The 16071-nt window shown below is 43.3% G+C and overlaps 1 protein-coding gene across 2 annotated transcripts; it reads right to left on the bottom strand.

Moving 5' to 3' along the window:
- Nucleotides 1–5615: 5615 nt before the first annotated feature.
- LOC136463542 (uncharacterized) lies at nucleotides 5616–9622 on the bottom strand. 2 transcript variants are annotated; one of them, XM_066462526.1, is made up of 7 exons: nucleotides 9319–9450; nucleotides 7549–7759; nucleotides 6934–7072; nucleotides 6551–6582; nucleotides 6314–6400; nucleotides 6019–6193; nucleotides 5616–5942 (listed from the first exon to the last, which is right to left on the bottom strand). In XM_066462526.1, exons 2-6 carry the CDS (start codon nucleotides 7750–7752, stop codon nucleotides 6023–6025), a joined length of 633 nt encoding a protein of 210 aa, XP_066318623.1. In that variant the 5' UTR covers nucleotides 7753–7759; nucleotides 9319–9450; the 3' UTR covers nucleotides 5616–5942; nucleotides 6019–6022. The 2 variants fall into 2 exon arrangements, with proteins under 2 accessions (XP_066318623.1, XP_066318624.1); XM_066462527.1 differs by having other exon boundaries at nucleotides 5616–6193; nucleotides 9319–9622.
- Nucleotides 9623–16071: the final 6449 nt, after the last annotated feature.

The raw sequence follows: 16071 nt of genomic DNA, 5'->3' as shown, positions 1-16071 counted from the left end.
TTTTGAAAATTAGTGTATACCATAATCCTAAAATGCTAGGATATTTCTAAGAATTTTGCATAACCATCCAGTGTCTTTTTCATCTCACTACTTGTTTACATGTAGTAAACAAAATATGCTCATGATTCAGTTATAATGATATATGCATACCTTCGTGAAGAAGGAATATCCTGGACTTTGCCCTAAATGGAATAATTATATAGCAGTGGTTATTGTTAGATCCTAGTAGGATATTAAACTGCTCCAGAAGTGGAGTGGGTCTTAAGCATTTGTAATTACTAATATTACTCTCAAGAATGAGTATATGACCAAGCTAAATCCTGAAGATCTTATGGGACTCACTGAGAAATTCTAGAAGATATCCTACATTATGATAGCATAATGTCAGAAATATTGAAAATTGAATTTTCAAGCTATATGGCCATATGGGATATAATACTGATATATACACAAATGCAATCAGCTTGAAGCTTTGTGATTAGAAGTTTGAAGCTTTGTGATTAAAAGTCATAGAAGACGAGATGATAAATAAGACTTTTGTCTATTTTCAGAAGAAATATTTCTTGAAATAGAAGACCGAGAGCATTGAAGTACTAGAAGTATTCAAATTTATCATCCAGAATTACTCGATATTAAGTAGAAATTGAGTTAAATTTTTAGACAGCATTATAAATCAGGATATATGACTTGCATATGTGTACTCCTAGAAGGATCATGAGTACATATCACAATTAGGAAATAGAGCATGCATGAAGTAGCTAAATGTCAAGCATAGAGGCTAAGACATGTAAGAATGGATGAGAATTAGAATATTTAAAGGTTTTCTTTAAGAAGAGCTTAGCCATGTGCTTATAGACTTATATGTCTTTAAAACTTACTATCTTGAAGTATTAGTAGTAGTGGTGATAGTGCTTTAAGTTTTAGTTCCCGTTGAATTAAGTGGATTATGTAAACTCATAGAATTGTTAATGGTTATTTTATTAGCTTTAAGACTAACATGAAGCATTTATATTCTTAGTTGCAATTCTCACCTGCAGTAATATGTGTAAATCTTGCATGCAATGAATTATAGATTTATATATTTTACATATAAACAATTGCCTATTTTTACCTATCTAAGCAATTTTTGCAATGATTTTATCCACTAAGAAGCCTCAATTAACCATGAAGGTTATAATTCTTTGTGCGCTACTGCCATATAGGTAGAAGGGAAACTGGATTTCCTAAAAGCACATGAACAATTGGACTATACTGGCATATTAACTGATCTTGGAAGGATCAATTTAGCCAAGAAATAGTATAATCCTAAAACTAAGTATTTAATACTTTAGCCCGAAAACTAGAAGTTTATGTCCTACCCTAAATATGTTGTTATACACTGAATAGTACATAAGATATGTGAATTTCATGCCAGCACCAATATATACTAGAAGTATGATTATATTCTATGGAACATTAGAAATAATTATTCATAGATGATGCATGAAGTATATTACTACTTGAAGTGATAGTGGCATGAAAAGGGGGAGGATTTTGGGTAAAAGGCATAAGAAAATATAGGTAATATATATTTAATAGGCATAGTCTTTCTAAATCTATCTTAAGTGCATGTATGAGGACTTGAAGTCATAGCCGCGTCCCTTCCGGCCAAGTTAACTTTCTCTACATTGCACTAATTGCATGTAAGCTTGTAGCTTTATATTTTGTTGTTATCTAATACATTGGATTGAATATCAGCATTCCACATTACACATGAATATGTATCGCTATGTTGTGCTCTCGTTGAGCTGCAACTATCTCACTGCTGCATGAATGTTAGCATAGAAGCAATATTCGTAGCTTGTAGCTACTATCTTTTATTCTCGTAATTAAATTGGCTAGCTAGCATGCTAGTTCTCGTTGAACTAAGGAATATTTTGCTTTAAATGCATTGCATGCATAAGCAATATATATTGGTCTATGGCCAAGTAGCCTAAGATCACGGGGAGTTGGTTAATTAGAAATTAGCTAAATGGAGAAGTGTGCCAATTGATGGGATGAATAATTGTGGAATTAAGATGGTGGATAACATACTTAGATGATTTGGGATTTTTGAAGAAAAGATATTTGGAGAATTTTGCATTAATGGCAACTATAAATTTTAGAAGAAATTCCATGAGAATTTGAATGTTGCGTATTTTATACATTTGAAGTATATTTTTTATGTATGAGTAATTGGATCAATTTTTGGCTAAACAATAAAGAAGCAAGACAATGAAATAGCTTTCTAAACTATTATATGTGCAAATTAGTGGGAGAATATCCCTGAGTTTGTAGGAATGCTGAACATTCTTAATTGCACTTTTATATATTCTACATTTAATGTATAATAACTCTCGTATTTAAATATGTGCTTGAAGATTTCCCATAAAATTTCATCATAGCATACTATTTTTGAATTATTTTAAGCCTATGGTAGGGGATATCTTTTGAAGTATACTATTAAAGATCTAATATTGGAATTAGGGGGAGAGAAAGCCTATTTTGAATGCCAAATATTATTTCCACCGAAGGAAAATGATCTTCAAAGTAAAATATTCCTTGAAGCTTGAAGCAGGAATAGTATCACGCACTTAATCAAACAGTAGTTTGAGTAATGCTCTTGTGAAGCATGAAGCGGAGCATATGCCAGATATTTTTGAAAATGAGAGAAGTAACTTGAAGTTATAAATCAGAAGTTGTGTTTACTAGTAGTAAACTAAATATTGTATACTATCAAGCTAAAATCTACGAAGACGCCTGTGGGTTCTAGTTTAGTGTATACTTGTTAAATAAAATATGAACAAACTCCTCCATTCTCATGAAGAGAACACCTCATGAAGAAGGTTAAGCACCTCATGAAGGGGATCATCACGAAGATGAAATCCAACACACTAAGCGAGAGCATCATTAGTGTTGGGTATGCAGAACAACTAATCATCTTTTGTTTGGAAAATAACAAAGAGACAAAATAATATCATATTATGAGAATATTGGGAGAAAATAATAGTTATCGACAACGCTACCTCTATAATTACAAATGTTTCTCTTATAAGAACCTGAATCCAGAAAACAAAAGTCCATGACAAAGTCGCTTGATGCGATTATATCGGGTCACTGAAGAAAGTAATTGAGGATGAATCTCCTACTAAGAAAAAATAAATGTTTTGCTATATCTCTGGCAAATGAAATGAATGAATATTGAATATGCAGTTAATAAATGGATTATGAAGATCCATATAGTTCATGAAAAATATTAATCGAAACATATGAAAATTAAATGTTATACCAAGTATTAAGAAGTCTAAGGTATAATATATTCCTGAATGAATATTGAAGTCTCAAGCAAAGCATCTCCTAGAAGGAATAGTCATCGAATGACTTTGTAGTGAATAACACTATCTCATTGTATATATCACATAATAATCTCTCATAAAGTAGAGAATATATCTCACAAAAGATATGTTATTCATAAAAAATGAGAACATCCTTGAAGGAATTAATCCATGAAGGATTTACCGGTTGATTCTTGAATAAACACAATTAATCCCTAAAGTGAATGTATACCCGAAAGAAAGAAAATGAGGAATTCTAAACACCATGAAGGTGTCATACAAACACTTAGAAAGTGTGTATTGTATAGCTAGCAATGAAGTGTTGATATCCTCTAAATACCATCGAATGTATAAGAATAATGGTGACTTTGATAATTGAATTATCCCATAAATACCAAATGCAAGATTAGATTTATTATTTAGTGGTACAATCAAAATCCTGAAGATTTGTAAAACTATATTTGAAAAATCCACTAAGGAAGAAGAACTATAAGTATTCAAACTCCAGTATAAGTTTGATCTAGAAGATATTGAATACTATAACTTATTTACCCCCTAATCCTCTGAAAAGATTTATTGCCTTGAAGGATTTTTTGTTTTGCACAGCTAATAAGTGGTCATTTATGTATGAAGTATATTGCTCTTATTTATTCATATTATAATTCATTGAAGAATGGTAAGCCAATATTTTGGTATTATGGTATTGCATACCATTATTAAGCACATATTTATGAAAAAGTGTGAATTGAACAATGAAGTTTAAAGGATGATTTTACGAGGGGGAGCAATTTGAGTAAATCTACCTTGAAGGTAATTAAAACCATTAGAATTACAAAGATCATGTAGATCATATTTGTTAAAACATTAAAGTTTATGCACAGATTATGAAGATAAATATCTATTCATGAATAATAGAATATCCTGAAAAATACATGACCAAAAAGGTTAAATGTTGTACTCTTTTTTCCTATGTGAGTTTTTACTTGAAGGTCTCTCATGCAAGGTTTTTAATGAGACAACATGTGCAATGCAATTAACGGATGCGATGTACTATTTTCTCCAAGAATCGTTTTTTCCCACTGGATTTTCAGATGGAGTTTTTAATGAGGCATGTGCATATCGTGGTGATCGCTAAGGGAGAGTGTTGTAAAACATACGGACCACTGGATTTTCAGATGGAGTTTTTAATGAGGCATGTGCATATCGTAGTGATCGCCAAGAGAGAGTGTTGTAAAACATACAGACTCTATCTAGAAGGAAAGGAGGAGGAAGAATCTTAATCCCAGTCCGTTTGCATGTGGGCTCTTACCAAATACTTAGATCTTCACAGTACTCTATATATATACGTGGGAGCTCTATGTTGTAATCACCAATATTTAGACGAATAAAGAATAGTCTTCCTATCTTATGTCTATTTGTTCTTCTATTTTCATCTACTATATTGATTATGAAAGATAGAGAGTGAAAGATCCTAACCGCTTGCAACATGTTTTATAATACTTTTTTTTTTAAAATGGTTCCTCTACTCATGCGTTTTTTTTTTCTCAAATGGAGTTCACAGGGTAATACGTGCACGTCGCGAAGTAGAATGGTGATAGGATGAATGGATTGACGCACTTGCAGTTTTGGCCGATCATCGTATATACATTCACACTAGCTACAGAACGCAGTACAGTAATCCTCTGATAGCTTGTTCCGTGCAAGAGAGGACGGCTTCTCAATTCTCATGTATCAGGGATTCAGGGGACAGGGCCTTGTGGAGCGTGGAGGTATTTGCAAGCTAGTAAGGCAGCTCCAATAATTAACTTTTAAACTACCTTTAAGTATTTTTCTCATATTTTAATAGAAAAGAGAGAAAAGCTAGCTCTTGATCTAGAGCTAAACTCTCACACATACTTTAAGGTTACGTAAGAGTGTTATGTGTGGCTATCCATGTTAAAAGTTATGTACTAAAAATTAGCATTATTGAAGGAGTTGGTTTAGAGCCAATAACTAACTCTAACTATTGCGGGTGCCCTAGACCAGCAAAATCCTGAACCCAACCCTATGATAATTACTAACATGAGCTCATTGGTGCTGTCCTGACTCCTGAGAGCAGCCTTTCACGTTGACACATAAATGTTACAATATTAAGTTGGTTTGTTTAAGATGTCTCGTATAATTCCATAATCCCTGAATTTGTACTAGTAGCAACTAGCAACTTGTAAAATAATGCTCGTATATAGTCTCACAGTCCAAAATTTTATAGCTTCGCACTTCGAAGAACAAACAACATTTTTCTCCCATAGTCACATTCCTCTCTTTCCTCAATAGACAACAATCCTTGTGACACTTCTGAGAAGCTGCCAGTTAAAAAGGCTTTGTTACAGATTCTAACAGATTGGTTGGCCCATCGGTCTACACTGACACTGATAAGCCGGGCCAACGAGGCAACATTTGCACATGGCTCACAGGAATATGCACAAACACCACATGGCTTCACGACACATATCTTCTAGACCTCTATATGCATCTCCCTCTAAACATATACTGTCACAACCGAGCAGCTCAGAAATCCAGAATCCTGACATGCAAAATTGGAGCAGAATCCTGAAACGGTTACATCTTACATGAGCTCCATCCATTCTAGGCCAGTCATACCTGGATTAAAAGGGAGCATACTAACTGGACTATACAGCTGTTTCTTTCCCTTTTTCTTCGCCCTCTGCACCCTTCTCTGTGTACTCCCCAACTGTGAAGCGTCTCTTGTTAGCACTTAAACCTGATGTATGCAGCTGCCCTCGTTTCTTGACTAGACGAGCAGCAGTTTCACGGTCAGCTTTTGCGTCCTTGTAGTCAGGCTGCACAAAGCATCCAACAGATCGTTTAGGCGTAAAAGGCAACTTATTTATGTATGATCGCCAATGATTGCATAGGAGATAATCTGGATTATACTAGGCTAAAAAGAAAAAAATGGGCACCTTGATAGCTAATGCCTTGTCAAAAGTCATTATAGCTGAATCTGGCTCCCCAAAATTTAACTGTGCTCTACCAAGTGTAACCCAAGCCTGTAAATCATCAGATAATGCAGATGATTACACTACTGATTAATTGGGGGACAGTATTGAGTAATGATGGCATTCTCCCAGGGATCAAGCTGGGCAGAAACCGAAAATCGAAAGAGAGCCAGTAGCATCACTGATGAAATCCCTACTAACCTCAGGCCAAAATGGATCCAGTTCTGTTGCTCCTGCAAGACAACCCCAAAATGTCTTTAAATGGTTTGATTACTGTAGAAAATGGGATTGACACAACTGACTTAGCTCATACATGCTGCTACGATCATACAGACTTTGTGATAATAGGGTGGTTCTTCACACTTATGTCATCAATGTTGTATGCATGTTTACAACAGAAGTGTCACTAATGTTTAGTTTTGCCAGGAAAGAAACCCCATGGGTTGAGTAAATTCTAGACAATGGATGGTTGGTGCTACTATAGTAGTAGTATCACTTAAATGGTTGGTGTTATTCCCAGTTCACGGCATTTTCTATAGCGGCGTAGTCCAGCAAGTCATTCATCCAAAAGAACGAGAGCTTACTGGTTGCTGCTGTCAGTGCACGCCATGCATCTCCCACTTCAAGTAAAACCTGAGCTTTCTGCTCATGAAGTATTGCATTATCAGGTGTCAAGATAAGCGCCGCCTCCCATTTAGCAAGTGCTTCATGGTACTTCCCTTCCTAAAAAAATAACAAAAAAAAGTTTCTTTCTAGTATCACATAGAAGCTGAGTATGACTGGACTGCACAATTTTTGTAGGCCTACAGAACCCAGCTACAAATTTATACCTCACTAGTTGTCCACAAAGAGTTTTATAGGCAGTGGCAAATGCAAAAGCACGTGGACGGCCAAAACTGAATATTTCAGCAGCTTTTCATGTGGATTTCTAAGAGAGGGTATACCCAAGGTCGATTTCTGAGACAGATTAATTCATTTTGGGCTTTAACTCCTTATTTGAAATACTGCACAATAATAAGAATCACTTAATGAAGTATGCAGTTACTGAATATTCTCTGGCCAAGGAAACCATGAGAAAATTCAACTCCCAAGGAGCGCGACACAGGAACGGCACAAAACCCCCACAAACACATATCAGCCGTTCAACTATGAGGGAACAACAAATTTGTGGGGAATTAATCTCAAAGAAATAGAGGTACCTCAGCTAGCTTGTCTCCCTGACTCTGGAACAACTCAGCAGTTTCAACTGGTTTTGTTCCAGGACAGTTTGTGTTTGCATCTGATTTTTCCACCCTTTCAACCTCGTCATTGTCACTCCCCGCTCCAAATGGTAGGCCTGGTATAGTTGATACTACCACCGACTGCTTCTTAACCTTGGAATTCTTACCCCAGGCTATCTTCATGGTGGAGCTGTTTCAGAGGACAGAGACAAAGCTGAGTTTTTGTATGTAATCAAGCCACACACTGACACACATAATGAGGATAAGTGTATACAGTACTCCCTCTGATTCAAAAAGGTCGTTTAGGACAGCAACATAGTCTCCAATTCGACACTGGACTAGCATCTTTTGTAAATCATTAGAAATAATGAAAGTCATATGTAGTGAAAGTACTTTCCATGATGAATCTAATAACATCAAGCATATGTTGCCAATCTATGTAACTTTTCAAGCATTGATGGGCCAAGGTAAAGAAGTTTGACCAGCTAGAATCCTAAAATGGCCTACATTTAGAATCAGATGGAGTATAAGACTCTATCACTAATTTCAGTATCACCAATCTGAACTGCACTTATCGACACAATAACCATGGGATATACATATATGTGAGCTTCAAAGACAATAGCAAACAAGTAAGACAGAATGTCTGTCTCTGTTCTTGCCAAGCAAAAAGGGCCCTAATTAGAGACCCGAACCATGTTCCATTCGACAAAATTGCCATCAGGTTGTGAGCCAATTGGCACGTTCGAGCAAGAAAAAGGCTATAAAACCTTTGTAGTCAAAGATGACCATGATTGGAGTTGCAAAAGGTTTTCTAGGCCAAGAACTCACGGATTGGAGTTGCAGAGCAGGGGCACGGTTACTAGCTCTGAAGATTTTTCAGATTAATCGACGGATGCTTTCGCTCAAAGAAGCAAGTTCCACCTCCTTCCAGTTCAGGTATGTAACAAGTGACCAATCAAACCACCAAGGGAGGAAGAGCTAATTTATGCTCTTGGCACCTTTTTTTTTTTTCAAAAATACCAATAAAAACTCATATTCACATTTTGATGGTTAATATTTCATCTATTATAATTTTTACGAGCATGAAATTGGCATTATATGAAAGTGTAATATGGATCTAATTTTACCAAAATCATATGGGTATAATCTACAATTTTTTAGACTTAGTGTTGGTCAGAGATAAACATTTTGAATCATGATTTGCATGCGTGCCTTACTAGAAGGAAAGGAGAGACAGGTAAGATGGTCAGATAGTATCACAAAGGTATTTATTAGGGATGGAGGGGGTCTGTGCAGGGCTGCCAGGGGTGGACTTGCCTTGATTCGAGGCATTCGGTTGATTTAAGGCAATGGCGGCAAGTGAGGGTACTGCCCGGCAGTGGCGGACCCAGGAATTGTTCAAAATTAGGGCCACTTACCATTGGCAAAAACTAACCATACAGTATGTCACACATTGACAGCTATAATGAAGGGAATTTTTCAAATTGATATGATGCTTGAGTTACATGTTTAATAGTACAACAAAATAGTTAAGAACATTAAATTGTATAAAAAAAATAATGTTCCATTCAGTTGTGTGGCAGCAGCGCAAGGGAAATAAGATGCCAAAGTATCGGTGTCATTCATTTTGCACCGTCTGTAATTTTAGATTGATGATTCTAGTTTCAATTTTCAATCAAATTGAATAGATACTACAAATACAAACAGTTGGGATTGGAAATTAGGGAGTGGACAGTAGGGAAATACCACAAATTAGAGGCTGTAGTTGGATTGGAGCAGACGAACAGGAGTAGAACAGTGAAGGCCAGACCGCCGGATTGGAGCTGCGGACGCCGGCCTGCGCCCTGCTGGATGCGGGCAGTGGCACAAGGCGCCGCTGCTCCGGCTGCGCCCTGTTCCGGTGCCGCCGGCCGGGCTGCACGAGAACGACCGTGGGGAGTAGGGAGTAGGCGAGATGGTCTGCCGAGGGCTGAGCTGAGGGCTGCCGGCGTAAGGGTGAGGGATCGAACGGGGTCGGTATCGGCGTCGGAAGGGGGCTTCGCTCTTTTGCCGTAAATGGGATTCGTCCGTGTGCAATTTTCAAACGCGAGGTACCGCTAAAATACCCTGGACCAATATATGTCCTATATTTTGATTTTGAATTTTTTTGTTATTTTCTTTCCCCTTTTACCCCTTACCCATCCCATCAAAACCTTATCTTGTTCTGTTCGCGCGACAAGGACCGGAAGGGAGAGAAGGAACGGGGGAGAGAGAGAAGCCGCCAGGCAGCGAGGTGGTCGACGGCGCCACCGCCGCCTCCCCCAGCCAGCCCACCGCGGCCGCCCCGACTCGCCGGCGCGCGGCCAGGTCTCGCCGGCGCGCGGGCAGCAAGCTGGTCGACGGCGCCGCCGCCGCCTCCCCGTCCTGCCCAGGCCGCGCGCTCATCGTCTCATCTCTGGTACGAATCCCTTCCTCCGTCCCAGCAGCCCACTTTATTCCTTCGATTTCCCGCTCCAAGGATCTCCTACCTCAATCCAATTCTCTCCAACTGATGCCATCTTGGTCTGCTGCCGGCAGGAGAACGGCACGAAGCCGAAGTTCAGGCTGGCCCCACAGGGGGTCGAGTAGGCGCGCGCGGCCGGCGAACAGCTCCGGAAGGTACCCGGTCGGTGTCTCACTGCTGTGGATTCTTGGATTGGATGCTCCCCCTCTCCCAGCACCTCGCCCTGGCGCGGCCCCACAACAGGGGAGCACAGCAGGCCGCAGGCCGCCGGCACGGCGCTGTGCAGTCGAGGCCCGTAGGGGGCCGCGGATGCGGCACAGCGCAGCCGTGCCAACAAGCCCCAGCGGTGGTGCCGCACCCCAGCGGTGGCCGCCTCCCGGCACGGTGCGGTGCTAGCCAGCCCCGCCGGTGGCCGCGGACACGATTACCCCGCCTGTCGACGAAATATGGTCGGCAGTCTACCTAGGGGTATGCCCAAGGTAGTAGATTGTCGGCAGACAGATGCGCAAGCCACAAACAAGACGGTGACGCAAGACAGACACGAGGTTTTATCTAGGTTCGGCCGCCAAAAAGGCGTAATACCTACGTCCTGCGTCTCATTGTATTGCTGTATGTCAATGAGAGATGTTTTTTAGAGGGGTTCCCTGCCCGCCTTATATAGTCCGGGGGCAGGGTTACAGATCTGGAAACTAATCCTAGTCAGTTACAATTGCCATAGGTGACCGGATAAGGATTCCTATTCTAACCGACCAAGATCTTGCTTGATCGTCAAATCTGTCTTGACTCCTTACGCGGGACTCCGAACAGGTTGGTCGGGCCGCGCGTCGTCTTTTGGTGGACCGGACCCACTGATCCGGGCCGACCCAATCTTAGCCATAAGGGTATAGGGGTTAATACCCCCACAGCTAGTCCCCGAGCACCATGTATTATGCTGCGACACGCCATTTTAACCTTCTTCGAATAGTAAAGCTTGAGTCCTTGACATTTCTGACCACCGTTGTCGCCGGAGAAGTAGGTTGTCTGAAGAATGTATGGTGCTCTTAAGAAAAAAGAAAAAGATTTCCATCCTATGAAGTGTGCCCACTTGTATTTCTGAAAAGAAATGTAAGTGAATCTTGAAGCGTAGCATCCTTGATCATTAGAGGCGCAGGGGTCGAAAAACAAACACATTCACCGTAAGGTGAAGTGTGCCCACTTAGTCCCCGAGCCTGGTAGTAGGTGACGTAGGCACGTGGTGCCAGGGTCTAAAAAGAATTCCTAGTTAAGTTGAGAACCCAATCGTCATACAGGCGATACGAGATGCACCGGCAGGTGCATCGTACCGATGTAGTCCCCGGGCTTGCTGGAAGGCGAAGTATGAGCCTTGTAGCAAGGTCTAAATAAATGTCTCTCAACTATATGTGAGTACAAATCATATGTAGCCGAGGAGAACGATCTCCGAGCAGTGGTCGGGATAGTTCCCGAGCACGATAGTAATCCGTTTAATCAGTCAAAGCATAAGGGTCGATTAAATAAACACATTCACCGCAAGGTGAAGTGTGCCCACTTAGTCCCCGAGCCTGGTAGTAGGTGACGTAGGCACATGGTGCCAGGATCTAAAAAAAATTCCTAGTTAAGTTGAGAACCCAATCGTCGTACAGGCGATACGAGATGCACCGGCAGGTGCATCGTACCGATGTAGTCCCCGGGCTTGCTGGAAGGCGAAGTATGAGCCTTGTAGCAAGGTCTAAATAAATGTCTCTCAACTGTATGTGAGTACAAATCACATGTAGCCGAGGAGAGCGGTCTCCGAGCAGTGGTCGAGACAGCCCCTGAGCACATTAATGGTCGGAGCAGTCCCCGAGCACTGTAGTGGTCGTAGCAGTCCCCGAGCACGGCAGTGGTCTGGGCAGTCCCCGAGCACGGTAGTGGTCTGGGCAGTCCCCGAGCACGGCAGTGGTCGTAGCAGTCCCCGAGCACGGCAGTGGTCTAGGCAGTCCCCGAGCACGGCAGTGGTCTAGGCAGTCCCTGAGCACGACAGTGGTCTAGACAGTCCCCGAGCACGGCAGTGGTCTAGACCATCCTTGAGCACAAGACATGCAGCGAAAAAACGAACGTCGCTTGTACTATTATTTGGTGTATTTATTTATCTTCTTATTCTGGCAAGTCCAATCGTACACGTCTGGTCAAAAAAGCAGACAGGTATAGCACGTCATACTGTCTTCTTGCCCTTTCTAGCAAACAGTCGCTTGGCACCTGTAAAGAGGTGCGTCAGTGTGGGCCCTCTCACACTAGCAACGAAGAGGCACGTACACTAGTAACGAAGGGGCGCGTTTATTGGCGTAGATCTCGAGGTTGTGAAAACAACCGTCTGCGGCGCGTGCGCACGTCTCCCAAGAATCTCGGGCGGACGAAACGACGGAACTCTTGGTTATTTATAGTATAGAACTGGTAAGTTACTTTTTATCGATCCCCATTATCATTCGCCGGCGCAGCCTTCTTCTTCCTCTTGCCAAACCCTACACCTCCGAAATCATCACCAATCACCCCTCCACCGTATCCACCCCTTTAGCAAGGACAGATTAATGGCGAAGAGAGACGCCCAGAAGAAAGCCGGAGTCATGGCGAAGGAGTGGTGGAAGTCAAGGAGCAATGAGCAGACGATCGAAGACCTCGTCACCATGGGAGTGCTCCACAACAAGGCACTCACGGGATGGCGCGCGTCAGAAGGAGAAAGCTACCCCGATCCACAACCAGGTGAGATTGTGGTTTTCGAGGATTTCTTCAAGTGGGATTTTGGGGTTCCAGTGCACCCTTTTCTTCAGGGGCTCTGTTTGTATTACGAGATTGGGATTTGCAATCTGCATCCCAACTCGATTCTTCTTGTCTCCACCTTCGTCCATCTTTGCGAAGCATATGGTGGCTTCCAGCCCCATTTCGACCTCTTTCGTCATCTGTTCTGTCTACGGAAGAAAGGAAGTGGCGGCTCGAAGATAGCCAGAGGCGTATACCTCAATTTGCGTGATGGAATGAAGGCCCAGTACTTGCACTGTCCTTGGAACACGTCGTTGGACGACTGGTACAAGAAGTGGTTCTACATCCGCGAAGAGCTGAACACAATCACCTTGTGCGACGTGGGGTTCATTTCGGAGAAGAAGAACAGCTGGTCGAAGAAGCCCGAGCACTTGGAACAGATCGCAGAACTACTTGGGATGATCCCGTGGTGGAAATTGGATGGTCCAAGCGTGGTCGGGAACTTCATCAGGCGAAGGATCTAGCCCTGCCAGAGGAGGGTACATCCGGGCTATGAATACCAGGGTAGCGTAGATCCAATGAGGACCAGGAAAGAGGCGCTTGACAAGATAGAAATCAAAGCCAGGATTGGAGAGTTATTCAACTTAGCTGATCCGAATTATGTCAGGTTAAGCGACATCGAGCACGCCTTCAAGCTGGCCCGACCTCCCCCAAAGGTAAATTATGCTGCCTTGTACCTGTAGAATTATGTTGTAACAAAAATTGACTGTGTTGTCGCCTTTATGCTTCCCAGAGTAATGGCCGTGACAGGGCAACAGTGTTCGTGTCTCCACCCCCTGGTGTGGATTGGCCGCAGGTTGCCGGCCCCACCGCCCAGACCAGTGCTAGGGCCGAGGACGTCGACTGGACCGTACTCGGGGTTGGGGAGGAGGCAATGGCCAGGGCTGCTGGCAAGCGGCCAGCGGCCAGCAAACGTCGTCAGGCCATCTTCCCACTGTCAGATGATGAAACAGAGGATGCAGACATCTTCTGACTCGTTCCTCGAAAGAGGAGGAGACAACTGGAGTCGACGGAGCAGGGTGGCTCCTCCGTGCCAGCGGGGATCGCATCACCGACCACTGCAACATAGAGGACAAGCGGCAAAGGGGTCGAGCACCAAGCCCCGGCGCCGGTACTGGTCGTGGAAAAAGACCCAGTGGCACCTGCCGAGCACGTGGAGCAAGCATAGTCGAAGAGACGCTCCTTCACCACGTCATTCCGTGCTTCCAAGCTATAAGTATTTGCAACCTTGATGTAAGCTTACAATTTGTATTGGATATTGTTGCCTTTTGAACTTATCTCTGATATATTAGGTCGGCATCCACCGAAAATCCTGATCAGCTAGCCGGGTGTGGCATGGCTTCGCCAGCAATGGCGGAGAGAACTGCCCAGCAGCTGGCTATGGAGGAACCTATAGAAGAAAATCCGTCGGAGCCTCAGCAGATGAGCGGCCAGACGACAGTCCCCGAGCAACTAGTCGAGAAGAGAACCGAGCTAAGTACAAGTGCTCCAATCACTAACCCTACTGAGGGGGATACTTCGGCGCTAATGGGATCAGACCAAGCTGAGGAGTAGCAGCCGGAGGTGGCCCAGAGCACGCTTGCCGATGCTACGGCTCGTGGGAAAGCCATAGTGGTCGCAGAGACTACAAACTCCAGACAAGCGTCGCTACCTGAACAAGAGCCCGAAGAGGACAAAGTAGAAGAGGTCCTAGGCCATCCCCAAGACACAACATGTATATGTGTCGTGCTGGTGGAACGACCAGTGGGTTATGCATGAGGAAATCCCAGAGGTCGAAGAGACCATGAAAGTTGAACAAGCGGCAAAACATCTGGTGACAGAAGTCCAGGTATCTTTGGCTTGACCACTTTATCCTGTTATCCAGTCAAATTGTCTGACTTAGCTTTTTTTTGGCATGCAGGACTTGTCACTTGATGAAGACCGCAAGGTACCGGAAAAAGTGCTTCGACCAGATCGAGGGAATCACAGCAAGCAATAGAGAACTGGCGGCCGAGGTGGAACGCTTGCGCCACCAACTTGAAGCCGCTGACCAGGAGAGGACGGAGCAAGAGGCACAAAACCAGAACCTGGTCGTCCAGCTCAGTAACAAAGAGCAGGAAAAAACCCGTAAGTTGTCATTTTATCACAGCAAGTGCATGACACGTGTTGTTGCATTGTTGGTAGTGACAGCTGTATTGTAGGCTTAGAAGCCGAAGTAATCCATCTCCAAGAGGAGAATAGCCGTGTGGCCGCAGAGTGTGGTCGCCTGAAGGGGGACAACGAGAAATTGGCGCGCGACCAGTCTCAACTCCGGGACCGCACAACTAAGATGAAGGAGGAACTAAAAAGTAAGTGTTCCAGACCACCTTACTCATTCTGTTGCCCGCCTTATCTTGTCATGCCGTTACATTTTGATGTCTTGTACGGTTTGCAGTTTTAAAAGTCAATGCCAAGAAACATCTAGAAACCGTGATGAAAGATCATGACGGCTGGAAGGCGCGATGCCTAGAGACCACCGAGGATCGGGACACATGGAAGAACCGGTACCAGGAAGTGGCAACTGGCATTTTGCCCATCCTTGACCTTATCGACCCAGCGCTTACAGAGGAAGTGCCAAGGACGCCGCAGCTCGGACTGGTCGAGAGATGCCAAAAGGCATGGGGATGGTTCCAAGAGTTCGTGAAGGAGGCGGGTGAGTACACAGGTGCACATGTGCTAAGCATGGTGCGTGCCCACTACCCCCTGATCGATCTCAAGCGCCTGGAGGCTAGGTACCCGAAGAAGGTAGACCCAGACAAGGCTAAGGAGCTTTGGATGACCCAACTGGACCTATCGTCAAAGATAATTGGCGACATTAACCTGTGTGGAGGTGGAACAACACCTATACAGGGTACACCATCGACAAGTCAGCTAGAGACACCATCAGTTCTGAGCCAACCGACGAAACCTGCGGTCTCGACCAGCCAGGCATCAGCGGGGCCATCCCCTTTAGCTCGACCAGTACAAGAGTCCCCGAGACTCGAGTAGGATATCGGAAGCAGCGAGCAGCGGGTGCCGCGTGTCCCGACCAGCCAATAGAATAGGCTAGAGCTGTAGAAGAAGGACATAGTTGTGTTATTTTAAACTTGGGCCTCTTCAGGCAAGCTTGTAATAACATAACCGTATATCATCATAAGCTTGTTTGCTTTGTATAAAACGTATTTAAGCTTGAAACTCATTTTGGTGTAACTAGTGAGAACATGTAA

The sequence above is a fragment of the Miscanthus floridulus genome, chromosome 7 (assembly GCF_019320115.1).
Source record: "Miscanthus floridulus cultivar M001 chromosome 7, ASM1932011v1, whole genome shotgun sequence".
NCBI lineage: Eukaryota > Viridiplantae > Streptophyta > Magnoliopsida > Poales > Poaceae > Miscanthus > Miscanthus floridulus.
This window is presented reverse-complemented; position numbering and strand designations above follow the sequence as displayed.